Source organism: Crocodylus siamensis, chromosome 15, assembly GCF_052110815.1.
Source record: "Crocodylus siamensis isolate JL-2025a chromosome 15, ASM5211081v1, whole genome shotgun sequence".
In the NCBI taxonomy this organism is placed as follows: Eukaryota; Metazoa; Chordata; order Crocodylia; family Crocodylidae; genus Crocodylus; species Crocodylus siamensis.
In genome coordinates this window covers 52,020,863-52,036,554 of record NC_143409.1, presented here as the reverse complement: position 1 = coordinate 52,036,554, position 15,692 = coordinate 52,020,863, and the positions used below count along the sequence as shown (strand labels likewise).

General features: G+C 54.4%; 1 protein-coding gene across 1 annotated transcript; it reads left to right on the top strand.

The window, feature by feature from the left end:
* The first annotated feature begins 518 nt into the window (after nucleotides 1-518).
* On the top strand, nucleotides 519-15,663 carry LOC149852804 (acetylcholinesterase-like). The gene is made up of 5 exons (XM_090029758.1): nucleotides 519-677; nucleotides 1,287-2,791; nucleotides 7,858-8,023; nucleotides 8,582-8,659; nucleotides 15,374-15,663. Exons 2-4 carry the CDS (start codon nucleotides 1,479-1,481, stop codon nucleotides 8,639-8,641), a joined length of 1,539 nt encoding a protein of 512 aa, XP_089885884.1. The 5' UTR covers nucleotides 519-677; nucleotides 1,287-1,478; the 3' UTR covers nucleotides 8,642-8,659; nucleotides 15,374-15,663.
* The last annotated feature ends 29 nt before the right edge of the window (nucleotides 15,664-15,692 follow it).

Below are 15,692 nucleotides of genomic sequence, written 5' to 3'. Positions count from 1 at the left end.
CCTGGAACTAGAGACACCCAACAAGCAGAAAGACACCCGGAGGCAGGGGCTCGAAGGGTTATGGGATACCCACATCCAGGTGCCAGCTCTGATTTGGATGGGGATTGCTTCCTGGTTGGTGAACATCCCCTGGCAGCCCTCATTCCTCCATTTCCCTTTTCTCTTGTTCCCCCCATTGAAATCCCAGTCTGTTTTGAGGAACCCTCTTTGTGGATGTATACAAAAGCTTTGGGCAGCAAGACTCTTGTGCTGAATCAGCTTGTTCTGACAAAGAAAAAAATCTGTTCACTCTAGGCGTCCTGGCCCCCAGAGGCTGGTACCATCCGTAAAACCATGTCCCTGCTAATCTGGGTAGAGAACCCAGGAGTCCTGCTTTGCTGCTCCACCCGCTAGGCTGCATACCCGCTTCCAGATGTTACATGGAAGGCAGGAAAAAGCCACTTCCCAACCACCACTGTTTCCCAGACTGAGTCTTTGGGACTTTGACTCATGATCACCAGATCAGTCCCGCCCCGTCCCTGTACCTACCTGGCTCACCAGAGTTACTGATTTAAAGACCTATATACCTGCAGGGGCTGTTTCCTAGCTGTTACTCAGAGTATCTGAGGGCTGAGCTGTTGGTTGAGCTGCGGGACACCAAAATCCACAAAGCCACGACCCTGCTGCTGCCAAAAGAGGTGGGTCTGGGCTGTCTGGGGTCCCACCAGGACGGGAGAGGGTTAGGGGGTGATAAAGAGAGGTAGCAAGTTCTGGAAATGGCAGCACTCCCCACCCAGGCAGCCTGCTGATTTTCCTCCCTTGCACAAGACATGGGGGGAAAGGAGTCTAGGAGGCTGGAGGAGGTAAGGCTGAGACCTGGGCCACCAGGGTTGTATCTCCAGCTCTGGGAGGGGAGTAGGGTCTGGGCAGATGGCACGGGGAGGACACCACAGGGTCCATCGGGTTGCGTCTCTTGTGTATGGGTCCTGTTGATGCCTCAGCCTCACAGCAGAGAGGCTTGTGGCCAAGGCTGTCACAGTCCAGAGTCTGCCCCATCATGAATAAGGTTTGGCAGGCACACTGGGGACAAAGGGTGAAAGGTCTGAAGCGTAGGTGGGACAGCAGGTCCCTGACTGTGAGGGCAAAGTAGTTGCTACAGGGGGCCAAGGAAGGGAAAGGGCTGGCTCGGAGGTGTCACTACCAGAGAGGAAAGCCCACCCCTGAACCAATCATCCCCTCCAGCTAAGGGGATATAGGAGCTGAGCCCCTGGCTCCACTCCACAACCTCTGACTACTTTCCCTTCCAGCTGCCGTCATGCTGGACGCCCTCCCTGTATTAGGCTGCCTGTTTCTCCTTCTCCTTGCTGGGCCCCGGCTCCCCCTCTGACAGTGATGGCACCGTGGTGAACACCACCAGTGGCCCTATCCGGGGCAAGCGTCTCGTGGACGGCTCAAGCACTGTGACGGCCTTCCTGGGCATCCCCTATGCTAAGCCCCCCATGGGGGCCTTGCGTTTCCAGAAGCCCCTTCCCCACCAGCCCTGGACGGATGTCCTTGAGACCATCAGCTTCAACAACTGTTGCCACCAGCTTATGTTTAAGACTTACCCTGGTATGGAAGTGTGGATGCCCAGTGGACCATTTTCTGAGGACTGCCTCTTCCTCAATGTCTGGGTTCCCTATCCCCAGCCATCTGCCCCAGTCCCCGTCCTCATCTGGATCCACGGTGGGGGCTTTGTCGGTGGTGCAGCCTCCCTGCCTATATACGATGGGCGCTTCTTAGCTGCTACTGAGAACGTGATCGTGGCCTCCATGAACTACCGGCTGGGGGCTCTGGGCTTCCTGTCTCTGCCACCAGCTGCCCCAGGGAACACCGGCCTATGGGACCAGCAGCTGGCACTGCGCTGGCTGCGGGATAATGCAGCCGCCTTTGGTGGGGACCCTGATCGCTTGACCCTCTTTGGTGCAAGTGCCGGAGGCGCCTCAGTTGACTTCCACCTCCTCTCGCCAGTCAGCCAGACCCTCTTCACCCGGGCTGTGATGCAGAGCGGAGCTGCTACTGCAGGCTGGGCTTGGGTGGCCCCAGAGGAGGCAAAGCAGAGAAGCCGGACCCTTGGCCAGCTGCTGGGCTGCCCTGGTGGAGATGACACTGCCCTGGTGAGCTGCCTTCAGGGAAAGGAGGCGGAGGAGATCATCCAGAGGCAGGTCTCTGTTGTGAGAGACCCAGCACTGCTAGATTTCTTCTTCGTGCCCACTGCAGATGGGGAATTCCTCCCAGATGCACCTCAGAAGCTTCTGGAGGCTGGATACATGCAGTCTATGCCCATCCTGGCGGGTTTTACTGTCAATGAAGGATCCATATTTTTGTATTTGAATGACTTCCCCTTCAACCTGGGAAATGCCAGTGAGATTGGCTGGGAGGAGCTGCTGCAGGTGGTGAGGAAGACCGTCCCCGGGGCACCAGAAGCGACTGTGAGGGCCATTGCACAGCGGTACAGCCAGGAGGGGCAGGGTGCGGAGCAGCACCGATGGGCCATGGATCACATGGCTGGTGACTATTACTTCTCATGCCCTGTAGCTGAGGCAGCCAGATCAGCGGCAGAGGCCCGGAGCCCTGTGTATGCTTATTACTTTACCCACCGCACCACTGGCTTGCCATTGCCAGAGTGGACTGGGGTAGTACATGCCTCTGAAACACCCTTTGTGCTTGGCACCCTGGCAGCTACAACTGGAGCCAACCAGAGTTACACCAAGGCTGAAGGAGAGCTGAGACGGAGACTGATGCGCTACTGGGCAGAGTTTGCCAGGAGTGGGTAAGTGAACTCTCTCAAACCCCACTGAGATCATCCTTGCCCCAGCCCCCTGCCCTTTCCTGGCCCTGTGTTTGCCTCCCTGAACCCAGCACAGCCATCATGCCTGCAGGTCATGCAGTGTCAGGTCCAGCAGGGGCAATGGGAAACTTCCACGCGTCTTTACTCCTGGTGACTTGACTAGGTTCTGCCCAGGGAAATGGCCATCATCATTCCTGAGGGAGGCCCCTAGCTCAGCCTCACTGGCATGGCCCAAGGGGAAAGGTCCTGCCATAGTGAGGAGTGCAGGGCACCCAGGTGGGACTGGTCAGCAAGACAGCTGCCAGCACTTTTCCCCTCCAGTCCCCAGCCTGGATCGGTATCCACTGCCAACTCAAGGCAGAAAGAATGCAGAAAATATTTAAGGTCAAAAAGGAACTCCCTGGTCACTTCCTCCGTCTCACGCAGCATCCTGGGAACCGGGGCACTTGGTAATCTGCATTGGGCCCAAACACTGAGCAGCCAGCCAGTGAGTGGCCTGTCCCCACATTAAGATGCCACCTTCTAGTAAGGTCCCTGTCTGTCTTTGAATCATAGAAAATGAGGGATGGAAGGGACCTCAGGAGGACACATCTAGTCGAACCCCCTGGTTAAAGCAGGACTAGCCCCAGCTAGATCATCCCAGCCAAGACTTTGTCCACCCAGGTTTTAAAAACCTCCAAGGATGGAGAGTCCACCACCCCTCTGGGTAGCTTGTTCCAGTGCTTTATTACCCTTCTAGTAAGAGAGTTTTTCCTCCTCTTTAACCTAAACTTTGCTTGCTGCAACTTGAGACCATTGCACTGCATTTTGCCATTGGCCACCACTGAGAACAGTCCAGCTCCATCCTCTTTGGAACTACCCTTCAGGTGGCTGAAGGTTGTTACTATATCCACCCTCAGTCTTCCCTTATAGATTCATAGATTCATAGTTGGTCAGGTCAGAAGGGACCTCAACAGATCATCAAGTCTGACCCCCTGCCCTGGGCAGGAAGGAGTACTGGGATCAGATGACCCCAGCCAGATGCCTCTCCAGCCTTCTCTAACAGACCCCCAAGGTCACCCTTAGGGGAGCACCCCTAAGGAAGCCCATTCCAAATTCTGGCCACCTTTACCAGGAAGAAGTTTTTATACATTCATAGACATTAGGGCTGGAAGGGACCTCAAAGATCATCAAGTTCAGCCCCCTGACCCAGGGGCAGGAAGTCAGCTAGGGTCAAAGGATCCCAGCAAGATAAGCATCCAAAGGTTTCTTGAAAGAGTCCAGAGTAAACCACTTCTGGAGGGAGTCTGTTTCAGGTCTTGGGGACTCCGACAGTAAAGAAATGTTTTCTTATGTCCAGCCTGAAACGGTCTTGGGGGAGTTTATGACCACTGGTCCTTGTTATCCCTTGGGGCGCTCTGGTGAACAGATGTTCTCCCAGATTCTGATGCACACCCCTTATGTACTTATAGGCAGCCACCAGGTCCCCCCTGGGTCTGCGCTTTTCCAGACTGAAGAGTCCTATGGCTCTCAGCCTGTCTTCATAAGGCCCATTTTCTTGTCCTCTGATCATGCGCGTGGCTCTCCTCTGGACTCTCTCAAGCTTCTCAACATCCTTTTTGAATTGCGGAGCCCAGAATTGGATGCAGTACTCCAGCTGCAGCCTCACCAGAGCCAACTACAGCAGGAGGATGGCATCCTGAGATTTATTTGAGAAGCATCTATGGATGCAAGCCAGAGATTGGCTAGCTTTACCAGCTGTGACATTGCGTTGGTGGCTCATGTTCATATTGTGGACAATCATGACCCCCAAGTCTCTTTCAGCAGTGGTGCTAGCAGGCGTAGCACTGCCAAGCCTATGAGCATGCTGCAGGGGTTTTTTCCAAGGTGGAGAACCTTAAATTTATTGGTATTGAATATCATCAGGTTTGTATCCTCCCACTTACTAAGTTTATCCAAGTCAGCCTGGATCTGTCCTCAGGTGTGGATGCTATGCCCCAAAGTTTCGTGTCATCGGAGAACTTATTCAGTGCGCTTCTGACACCAATGTCCACATCGCTGATAAAGATGTTAAAGAGAACCAGTCCAAGGGCAGAGCCTTTGCTGGACACCACTGGTCATGGAGTGCCATAATGGTTCACTACCATCGACTGCTACTCTCTGGGTCTGACTTTGGAGCCAATTTTCCAGCCATCAGCCAAGGCCAGATGACAAAGCTAACCTATTTAACGACTTCTTTGCCTCTGTTTTCCTGAGCAGGGACCAGATCAGTCCCCCTGTAGGCCCCAGGGGAGGCGCACCCAGGCCAAGGGTCAGTGAGGATCTAGTCAGGGAACTTCTGGAAGGACGGGATGTATTTAAATCAGCTGGTCCGGACAATCTCCACCCCCGAGTGCTGAGGGAACTAGCAGAGGTCATGGCAGGACCCCTGGCACGGCTGTACGAGCACTTGTGGTGCTCTGGTGTGGTGCCAGAGGACTGGAAGAGGCCAATGTGATTCCCATCTTCAAAAAAGGGAGGAAGATGGACCCAGGAAACTATAGGCCAGTTCGTCTTACCTCGATCCTGGGGAAGCTTTTTGAGAGAATTATCCTGGCACATGACCACGAGGGGCCAGCAGGGGAGATTATGCTTAGGGGCAACCAACATGGGTTCATTAGAGGCAGGTCCTGTCAGACCAACCTGGTGGCCTTCTACGACCAGATCACCAAATCCTTAGATGCAGGGGTAGCAGTGGACAGAGTCTTCCTGGACTTTTGGAAGGCCTTCGACACTGTCTCTCACCCCGTTCTCATTAAGAAACTGGGGGACTGTGGTGTCGACACCCACACAGTCAAATGGGTCGCCAACTGGCTGGAGGGCCGCACCCAGAGAGCTGTGGTGGACGGGTCATTTTCGACCTGGAGGGATGTGGGCAGTGGGGTCCCCCAGGGCTCGGTCCTCGGGCCCACACCGTTCAACACCTTCATCAGTGACTTGGATGAGGGGGTAAAAAGCACCCTGTTCAAATTTACAGATGATGCTAAGATGTGGGGGAATGTGGGCATGCTAGAAGGGAGGAATAGGCTGCAATCAGACCTAGTCAGGTTACAGGGGTGGGCGGATGTGAATAGAATGGGATTCAACACAGACAAGTGCAAAGTGATACACCTGGGGAGGAAGAGCCAGCACCATACCTACAGGCTGGGGAACTCCCTTCTTGTCAGTGCAGAGGCAAAATAGGATCTTGGAGTCATCACTGAGGTCAAAATGAACATGGGCCGGCAGTGTGGGGACGCAGTTAGGAAGGCCAACCGCACCTTGTCCTGCATCCACAGATGCATCTCAAGCAGGGCCAAGGAGGTGATCCTCCCCCTCTATACGGCACTGGTCAGGCCGCAGCCAGAGTACTGCATCCAGTTCTGGGCGCCGCACTTCAAGAGGGATGTGGACAACATGGAGAGGGTCCAGAGGAGGCCACTCGCAGGGTCAGGGGACAGCAGGGCAGGCCCTATGAGGAGAGGCTACAGGACCTGAACCTGTTCAGCCTCCACAAGAGAAGCTGAGGGGGGATCTAGTGGCCTGTTACAAACTAGTCAGGGGGGACCAGCAGACACTGGGGGAGTCCCTGTTCCCCTGAGCACCGCCAGGAGTGACCAGGAATAACAGTCACAAGCTGGCAGAGGGTAGATTTAGGCTAGACATCAGAAGGTGCAACTTCACGGTCAGGGCAGCTAGGATCTGGCACCAATATCCAAGCAAAGTGGTGCAGGCTCCTACCCTGGGGGTCTTTAAGACAAGGCTAGACAATCACCTTGCCGGGGTCGTTTGACCCCAGTACTCTTCTGTTTATTTCCCAAGCTCCTGGCATTGGCGTACGGGAAGGCAAGTATCAAATTGGGGGCCCTTGCCTTCTCCACAGATCGTTTCGGGGCTGGGGCAGGGGTGGGGGTGGGTTCCCTTGAGTGCCTTAGCCTGCTGAATTTACAAAGGTTGCCCAGTGGGCTTGCAGTGGCGGTACTCCCCCCTGCATCCCCCGGCAGGTTTAGTTTAAAGCCCAGTCAAGCAGGTCAGCCAGCCTGGCTGAGAAGAGCCTCCTCTCCAGCAAAGTGAGGCGGAGGCCGTCCCTTACCAGCAGACCACCGCCTCTCTCACCAAAGAATGGACTGTGATCGTGGAAGCCAAAGTCTTCACAATGACACCAGTGCCGCAGTCTTTGGTTGACTACCTTGACCTGTCTCTCCCTCCTCAGCCCATGACCCACAACTGGGAGGAGTGAGGAAAAGACCACCTGCACCCCCAACCCCTTAAGCCCTGCTCCCAGAGCCCTGTAGTCTCTCATGACCCAGCTGGGAGTGGTCCGAGCCGTGTCATTTGTGCCCACATGGATAAGGATCCTCTCTGCTATGTCGCGGATGCAGGCCCTGGGAAGTAGCAGACCTCCCGGGCTAGGCGGTCGGGGTGGCAGATTTTCCTGATGTCTAGCCTAAATCTGCTTTCTGTCAGTTTGTGACCATTGTGCCTTGTTATCCCAAGAGGCGCCCTGGCAAACAGAGCATCTCTGATTCCTTGTCACGCCCCCCCTAATGATACCAGCCTACAGGGAGGTCTTCAGTGGTGTTCCTCAGGGATTGCTCCTGGGGCTGATCTTGTTTCATGCGTTCCCTATTGACCGTGGCTCAACTGTAGATGAGTGGGGATAAAAATCTGCCAATCAGATAAGTGAAGAGGCATTCTCCATGCAGGGCAGCATCAACATATCAGGGTAGTAGTGGGGATCAGGGTAGTAGTGATGGCATGGGGCTCAACAGTAAAAAGTCAAGGTCATCCACCTGGACCCCAGGAACAAGTATTTCTGTTGGAAACTAAGACTTTCCCGCCCAAGAAGGACCCACGCTTGTTGATCACACAATAACTGGTGCTACTGGAACCGTGAAAAGGCAGTGCCGGGCATTTGGTCACCATTTTTGCTGCCAGGTTGCTGCCTCTTCTGTGGGGTTTAAGCTGCAAGGTGCACGGCATTGCCAGCAGAGGTGTTTAAGGCCCTCTGACCTCATCTGCAATGGAGGTGTGCTGAATCTCCCCTGCAGGAACCCGACGGGGGCAGACGGCAGTGGGGAGCAGTGGCCCCCCTTCACTGCCACGCAGCAGACGTTCCTCTACATCAGCACAGAGGAGACCCAAGCCAGGGACGTGTGGCCTGCCCGGCACTGCAGCTTCCTGTCATCACTCCTACGTGGGAGTCAAGCCCCTGAGGTGAATAAAGCTGTACAGCAGCCCTCAAGCAACAGGGTCCCTTGTCTCCCCACCCTCAGCCAGTCAGTCATACAGTCCATGGGCTGGATGGGAGGCAGCATCCCAAAAGGGGCGGGACCCAGGTCTCCCCACAACCTGCTGCTTCCTTGGGTCCTGGGTCTGATCAGAGCTGGCAGTCCCTAACGGGGAAAAGCCCCATGTCCCTTCCTCAGCCACTCCCTGTGACCTGGGCCCGGATCAGGCCTGGGGATCCTATAGGAGAAAGGTCAGTGCTCTATGCCTCAGCCCTGATCCAAGGGGCATCTTGCCCTGGGGATGGCTCAATCAGAGCAGGTGCCCCTTAGAGAGGAAAAGCCCTGAACCCGTCATTCCTACCCCAGGGACATGGCAGGCAGTGGCCTCCAGGAGATGTCTTTCAGGCTCCAGTCCAGCTGCATCTGTGCCTTCCTCTGGGGTCTTCAGAGCCCCCCTGTTAGGAGCCAGCCACAAACTTCAGCCTGACCATGGGTTACCCAGGTCTTATTGCATGTCACAGTGTCCCCATGCTTCCTCTCCCAGCCTGACCACGCAGATACCCAGTCCCCGGCGGACAAGCAGAGACAGCTCCATGAGCTCTGAGGAGGGGACTGCTGGAAGGTGAGTGGAGTCGAAGCTGTGATCGGGGCAAGGGGTCCAGAAAGATCGGGGAGAGAAAGGATGAAATACAGCTCTTCTATGGGAGAGGTGGTGGGTAGCAGTTTAGGTGAGTCTCGTGGAGACTGGAAATGACACACACTGGGAAGGGAACTCGGGGTAGCTAGCACTAAATGAGGTGTGCTGGGATTCAGGCCAGACCCCTGGGGTCCTGGGCCTTGGTTCAGTGTCCCCTGGAAAACAGGGAAACCTGCAGCAGAGCATCCTTCACTGCAGCCATGCGGTCAGAGGGGACGGTGAGAAGAGCGTGTCACACTGATGGGTTCCCTTGCAGGTCTCCCAGCCCAGCCCCAGCCAGAGCAAGCCCTGCTGGACCCATGGGAAGAGTTAATGCAACCCACTCCACAGATCTAGGCTGAGTCAGAGGTGACCTGCAGCAGTGAGGAGAGCAGGGCCCGCCCCCCGGCAGCGTGCCCTGCCTGCACACACAAGGGGAACACTTTTTTCCTGCACTCCCATAGCAGTGAACTGCTGCATTAATGAGCTGAGTAAACTTCTCATCGTCTTCTCAGGTTTCACCTAAAAGATACATTCTGGAAAATGTTTTCTTGATTCTTCCCTGATGTCTTGGCTCGCTCTCACCCCTGGATCAAATGCTCATCTCTCTCTGAAACCTAGAGAAAACCAACCCCTGTGCACTACCCACTCCTGCCCCAGGTGCACTACGGACAGTGAGGAAGGGCAGGGTAAGGCAAAGGGTCTCAAACAGCCTGGAGTCAGGACAATGGTTTCAAGATAATCTGTGATACCAGGCACAGCCGGGAATGACTGCAGTCCCGTGCACCCGGCAGAGGCTGCCAGCACGGGGGGTGGGCACTGCTGGGGAGGAGGGTGATGAAGATGTCTACCCTGCTCGGGGCTGGGCTGAGATCTGCTCGCTCATGTCTGTGGCAGGAACAACTTCCAGACGCTAGGGAGCTGGGGCTGGAGCCAGCATGCCAGAAGGGTAAAGGTCCCTGTCCCCAGCCAGTTCCCTGGCCTGGATTCTCTAGCTGGTGCCAACACTAGGTGGTAAAGGCCCTATTCCCCACCCCCTGAGCCCGCCAGTTCCTTGACCTGTGGCCATATCAGTGTTGGTGTCCTCTACAGGACAAATGCCACCACATCCTGGAGCCCCGCTGCTTCAGCAGTGGTTGTCTCCAGCCTCAAGTCACTGTTTTCCTCTGACACCAGCATGAAGATGCCCATGAAGAGCAGCTTGGTCTCTGAAGACTGGCTCTTCCTCAGTGTCAGGGTGCCCCTTTCCTGGCCATCTCAACCTCTGGATTCACGGCAGAGACTTGATTACTGGCACAAGCTGCCCACACCTGTGTGATGGGTGCTTTTTAACTGCTGCTGAGAACATGATTGCAGCTGCCATGAACGGCAGCCTATATGGGCACTGGGCTTCCTGTCTGTGCTGAGCGGTGGCCCAGGGAATGCGGCCCGGGCACCAGCAGCTAGACCGGGGTGCCACATGCTTCCAAGATACCCCCATGTCCTATTGTTCCCAGTGTGCCTCCTGAGGTGTCTCAAACTGCTTTGAGATGCTACACGAGGCACGCGTGGGCTCACCTGGACATGGCCTGTTTCCAATCGTAGATATTCATATGATGAAATTGTCCCTCCTGGTTTAGGCACTAGAAATATAAAGTCAATCTTTCATTGCTTTTTACCTAGTGACTGGCTGTTCAGTGTATTTTCATTTACTCGGGAGCCCTGATTATATTTCCCTGTAAACACTGGGGGGTTCCATAAAAACACGGCTTCTATTTACAACACAAGTTACACATGGTAAACAGCTTTCCCAAAATCTTCTGATCTGGGCTCAGGGTTTTTTCCAAATTGCTTTAGCAACAGAAGCCTCTGTGGTTTCTGCTTGGCACTCTGGCAGCTGCACTATGACCCAATCAGACAAACAACTTACGCAAAAGCAGCACTGAGCCTCAGGGGGAAGAGGGGAGTTTGGCAGGAGTGGGCAAAGGGATCCTTCCAAAACCCACTGAGCCCCTCTTTGTCCCAACCCAGGGGCAGATCCAGAAGGGGGTCTGTGGGGCACCTGTGTACCCCCCCCTTTCTGGCCATGCTGCTGGAACAGCAGCCAGGTCTGAAAGTCTCAAAGATGGTCAGTATTGCCCCACTCCTTCCCCTCGCTGCTCAAACGAATATCCCCTCTTGCATGCTCAGGGGAACGGACCCCCTGGTCTGCCCTGCTGGGGGGGAGGCAGAGGGAGGAGGCTGCACCCCCCCCACAAATCCCGGCTCCACCCCTGTCCCAACCCCTCTAGTCTCTCCTGGCCCCACATCTGGCCACTCTTAATCCTGACATCACCCAAGACAGTCATCTTGTCTGCGGATAGGGCAGCTTTAGGTCCAGTAGAAACAATGGGGAATTGCCTGCCCTCTTTCCTAGGGCTTGGACAGAGCTGTGTGGGAGCTCTCACATAAGTCAGAGAGTGAGGGGTGAAAGGCCCCAGCTGGTGCAAATGGAGTGTAGCTCCATGGGGGTACAAGGGGCGCTGCTCCATCCGAGTTGGCAGACCATGTTCTCTTGCAGCGCGTCTGTGACGGGCAGACCCCACTGTCACTGGTGCAGCAGTAAGGCCAAAGCCAGCCATTCACCCTGTTCTTTTATCTTCCTTTGAACATGCTTCTTTCCCCGTTACCCATCTCCCCCACAGCACTCCCCTGCCACTATGGCTCCAGGAACAAATCAATTAGGCCCAAGCAGTGTGTCTGGTTTGTCTCCCAGTTTTCCTGCCCAGCTCCTGCAAGATGCCTGATCCCCAGCCAGACACTATTTCCAGGGCCAGTTCTGCAGCCAGTGCCTAGAAGGGTTGCCCTCTCCCTGGCCTGGTGAGAGTCATGGCACCTGCTGAATGCAGACACTTCCCTGAGATATTGCACTGGTTGCACCTGCCTGGATTGTATTGACTTTCCAGTCAGCATCTGGTGAACTGAGTCAGTCTGGAAATAATTAACCCTACTAGGCAACAAGATTGGCAGTGACTAGACAACTCTGGAGACATCGGACTTACCCAACTGCATCCCTGTTTGAGGGAGCATTGCTGATGAGAAGGGGGAGATTAATTTACTGGTGCATGACTCTGCCAGTTCACTAGCACTTTTGCAGGCAGAATATGGAGCACCCTGCAGTGCTGCCGGTAACATAACTGGAACACAGCCTTTCAAACTGGATCTGTGACAAGAATGCATATGATGGTTGCCTCCATTAAGACAGAGTGAGGAAAGCTGGCTACAGAGAAGCTTTTTGGGACAAATCATTGATGTGGAAGGAAGCCAGTAGGTAGGGAGAGGAAGGAACAGAGGCCAGTGCCCCTTTTAAGCACTGCAGAAGAATGTCCCGTTCTGACATTAAATTACAGGGGGACAAACTGATCCTATCAGTATAAGGCTGGGTAGAGACGGCACTTTAAAGACAAACTAAATCAAGTAGTGACAGCTCTCTATGGTCCAGCTGGAACTGAAAAAGGATTTTCCAGAGCTCAACTTCAAAAAGAGGCAAGCCCTCCCTCCCAACACATCTGGTTACACAGTGTGGTCTCCTATTGCACCAGAAAGTCCTGTGCCCTGAGATGCCACTTCACAGGGTGGAAGAGGGTGATGGTCCATGACACAAAGAAGAGGTTAGGAAGGCCCCAAGAGATGCAGAAATGAGGAGAGAGGGTCCCCATTGCATTGACCTGCTGTTGTAGCTCAGCCCCGGGCAGTCACTCTCGAAGGAGGGGTAGGAAAGTGTCTTAAGAAGAACCTCCCCAGTCAGCTCCCCAGGTGCTAGGTCATACCACCATGAATAGCTCTAAGCCGCTGGCACAACGAATTAGAAGCGATAGGGAGATCAGCGGGGTTCGAGTGCCGAGGGGCGGGGAATTAAAAGTCCTCCTGTACATGGACGACGTGACATGCGTGGTGAGGGACGAGGTGTCCTTAGAAAGAGTGGTGAAGCACGCTACGGAGTTTGGGGAGGTATCTGGAGCCAGAGTGAACACAGACAAGAGCGTAGTCCTGGCGGTTGGGAACTGGGGGGATTTGGGGAAATTTGGATTGAGGGTGGAAAGGGAGGAACTGAAAATCCTGGGCGTGTGGATGGATACCCATGGAAAAGGGAAGCGGGCTTGGGAAGTGTTAGAGACGAGAGTCAAGCAGACGGTGGGGTTGTGGAGCACCCGGCATTTATCCGCAAGGGGAAAGGTGCAAGTGATCAAACAGTGCCTGTTGCCAAAGATCCTGTACACGGCGATGGCGTACCCCCCGTCCTGGCTACAGGCCCGGCGGGTCCAGCGGGCATTATGCCTCTTCTTTTGGGGGGGGAAGACAGAGAAGGTGGCCAGGACAGAGTTATATAAGGAAGAGGGCTTGGGGGGATGGGCTCTCCCGAATATAGAGGTTTTTGTTTATGTGCACTTTCTGAAGATGGTCGTGAGGGAAGCGAGGGGCGCAGCGGGACCGGTTTCTAACCGTTGCGTTTTCTGGGGGGGAAGGCTCCTACAGAGGCTGGGACTGTTTGGGAGCGGGTGGCGGGGGGCGTGGGCTTGGCGGATGTCACTCCCTTACGCACGCCTTGGATCCTTTGTGGCCAGGGAAGGCTTGGCAGGGTTAGGGATGGAAGGCCTGGCGGATGCCAGGAAAGTCCTCAAGTTCCTCAGGGGGAAGCAGAGAATGGCTGATGTCGGGGAGTTGAGCACGGACAAGGTCAGCAGGGTGTGGAGAGGGTTGGTGGGGAAGGAATGGAAAGGGGAGCACGAGGAGCTGGCCTGGAGGGCCGTGAGAAACGCACTGCCAGTGCGACAAGTACTATATCGATGGGGACTCACACGGTCCCCCAAGTGCCCAAGAGAACTTTGTGACGAACCTGAGTCCGTGGCGCACGTTTTGTGGGGTTGTTTTTATGCACAGAAGGTGTGGGGGAGGGCAGGGGTTTTTTTGAAGGAGACAGGGAAGGCAACGGGGATCACGAGTGAAAACGTGCTCTATGGTTTGACAGAGGGGACGGATGGGTCATGGGGTGTGAGGGTGCTTGTCACATGTATTAAAGTAGCAATTTGGAAAGTGCGTTCCCTCCTAGCACTAAAGGGCTCGTGCTTTTCAACGGTAGAGTGTCTGCAATTAGCGATGCATGAGTTGTATTTCTATAGAGGAAGAGGAAAGCAGAGAACGCAAGGAGGGGATACAACGCCCTGGGAAGGGCTGGACTTCAGAGGGTTGTTTCAGCCCCGCGTAGGCATAGGATAGTTTAAGGGACAGCATATTTGCCAGCAAGGGTGGGGGGGGGCCTTCAGCAGGTCGATTGCGACATTGAATATGGGAATATTATGTAATAAGGTGGGATTCTGGTTCCACAATGTGTTTAATAGTGGCTGTTTTTGTTTTTTCCCCTCTGATAAAATGGATAAGGGGCTCCAAGAGTGGGTCAGGGAACTTGCAATTCTATAAGAAACAAGTTAAATGATTTCTAAATGGGTTTTCAGGAATTCACAAGTGATTTTATTCCTTCTGTGAATGTTAGGAAATTTTGTAAAAGTGAGTTTGTATTAACTTTGTGAAACCTCAGGTGCGTTTTGTTTACTTGTAGTTTTTCTTAATGTGTTTCATAGTGACAGCTTTTTCTAATAAAATGTTTTTAATATTAAAAAAAAAAAAAAAAAAAAAAAAAAGCTCCCAGGGGCGAAGCTGGGGCAGGGAACACGGCCATTGTAGCACACCCTGTACCTTTCTGGAGCTGGGTTGTCTTCCTCCATCTCTATCATCTGCCTCACCAGCAGTGGAGAGGCTGCCAGCAGGCCCCTGTAAGAGGGCTGCCTGGCCAGTGCCTGTCTGCTGGGCAACGTCTCTCTGGGGGGGCAGCCAGAACCAATGTGGGTGGGTGCTGGGGGGAAGCACCCTAGACAAACAAACTCTGTGCATCCAAAGGGTCACCTCACATAGGCAGGTAAGCAGGCAGGCAGATGGCTGACTACCGGTGGGTGTCCAATAGTCTCCGGAGGGCTATGTGGGCCTGAGCAGCCTCCTTTGTGCAAAGTGATGTTGGGCAGAGGCTGCCTGTGCACACTTGTGCGATTAAAACTTTCTGAGCAGGGAGACATGTCAGTGTTAGTGTGTGCCTCCTTCCCTGCCATGCCCCAGGGAGGGCAGTGCCCCCTTTCTTCTCCCCTCACTCTGGGGTATTTGGGCTGGGCCTCTGACCATGGGCAACTGGTGCTGCCTTAGTCGGGGGGGGGGCACATGCCCCCCCCCCAGTGACCAGCCAGCAACTGGGGAGGGGTCCCCCACAGCCAATCCCACAGACCAGGGTGAGGGGTCCCCCCACAGCAAAACTTACCAACCGGTGAGTAGCCGCGCTGCTTCCCAAAGCTCCTGGCCTACATCCAGCGCTCATGCGCCCCTCTGCCCTTTGCATGAAAAGGGAGTGCAGCCTGACAGGGGCTGCACCGACCCTCTCAGGGGGTGCACGTGCACTTCCTACGTGTCGCCACCGGCTCTGCAATCAGTATTGGGAGAGTGGCTGCCACTTCAGCTCTGCCTGCACCATGCCTTCTTTCCTGCCCTAGCTCTGTAACTCCGCTCTGTTGGCCTGGCAAGGACCACAAGGAATACAGGCAGTCCTTGACTTACAACGTTTTGCACTTACAATGCTTATAAATTGACACCTTGTTTCAGCTTTCTGATGTCAGTAGCAACTGTACAACGCTTGATCCAATGCCATGCCATGCCAGTGAACAAGCTTGCTGCATCGCCCATCTCCCTGGAGATCATCTGTCCAAACCTCCTTGGACACTTTCTTTAAGGAAGCAGACAAGACCCTGAAAAACCAGCAGCCACAACTCCTGAGAAGATGTCAGCCAAGAGCTCTTCAAAAAATCCAGCAAAGTCACCTCAAAGAAGTCCTTCCAAATCAGTATGATTGTTATTTACAATATAAATACATGAATGCCGCTATATTACTGCAATTGACTGAGTACAAAATTCTGGGTTATTT

Coding starts and splice junctions, on each gene's coding strand:
- LOC149852804 (XM_090029758.1), top strand. CDS start 1,479: ATGGGGGCCTTGCGTTTCCAGAAGCCCCTTCCCCACCAGCCCTGGACG. Junction 2,792..7,857: donor GCAGAGTTTGCCAGGAGTGG/GTAAGTGAACTC, acceptor TCTCCCCTGCAG/GAACCCGACGGGGGCAGACG. Junction 8,024..8,581: donor GTGGGAGTCAAGCCCCTGAG/GTGAATAAAGCT, acceptor TTCCTCTCCCAG/CCTGACCACGCAGATACCCA.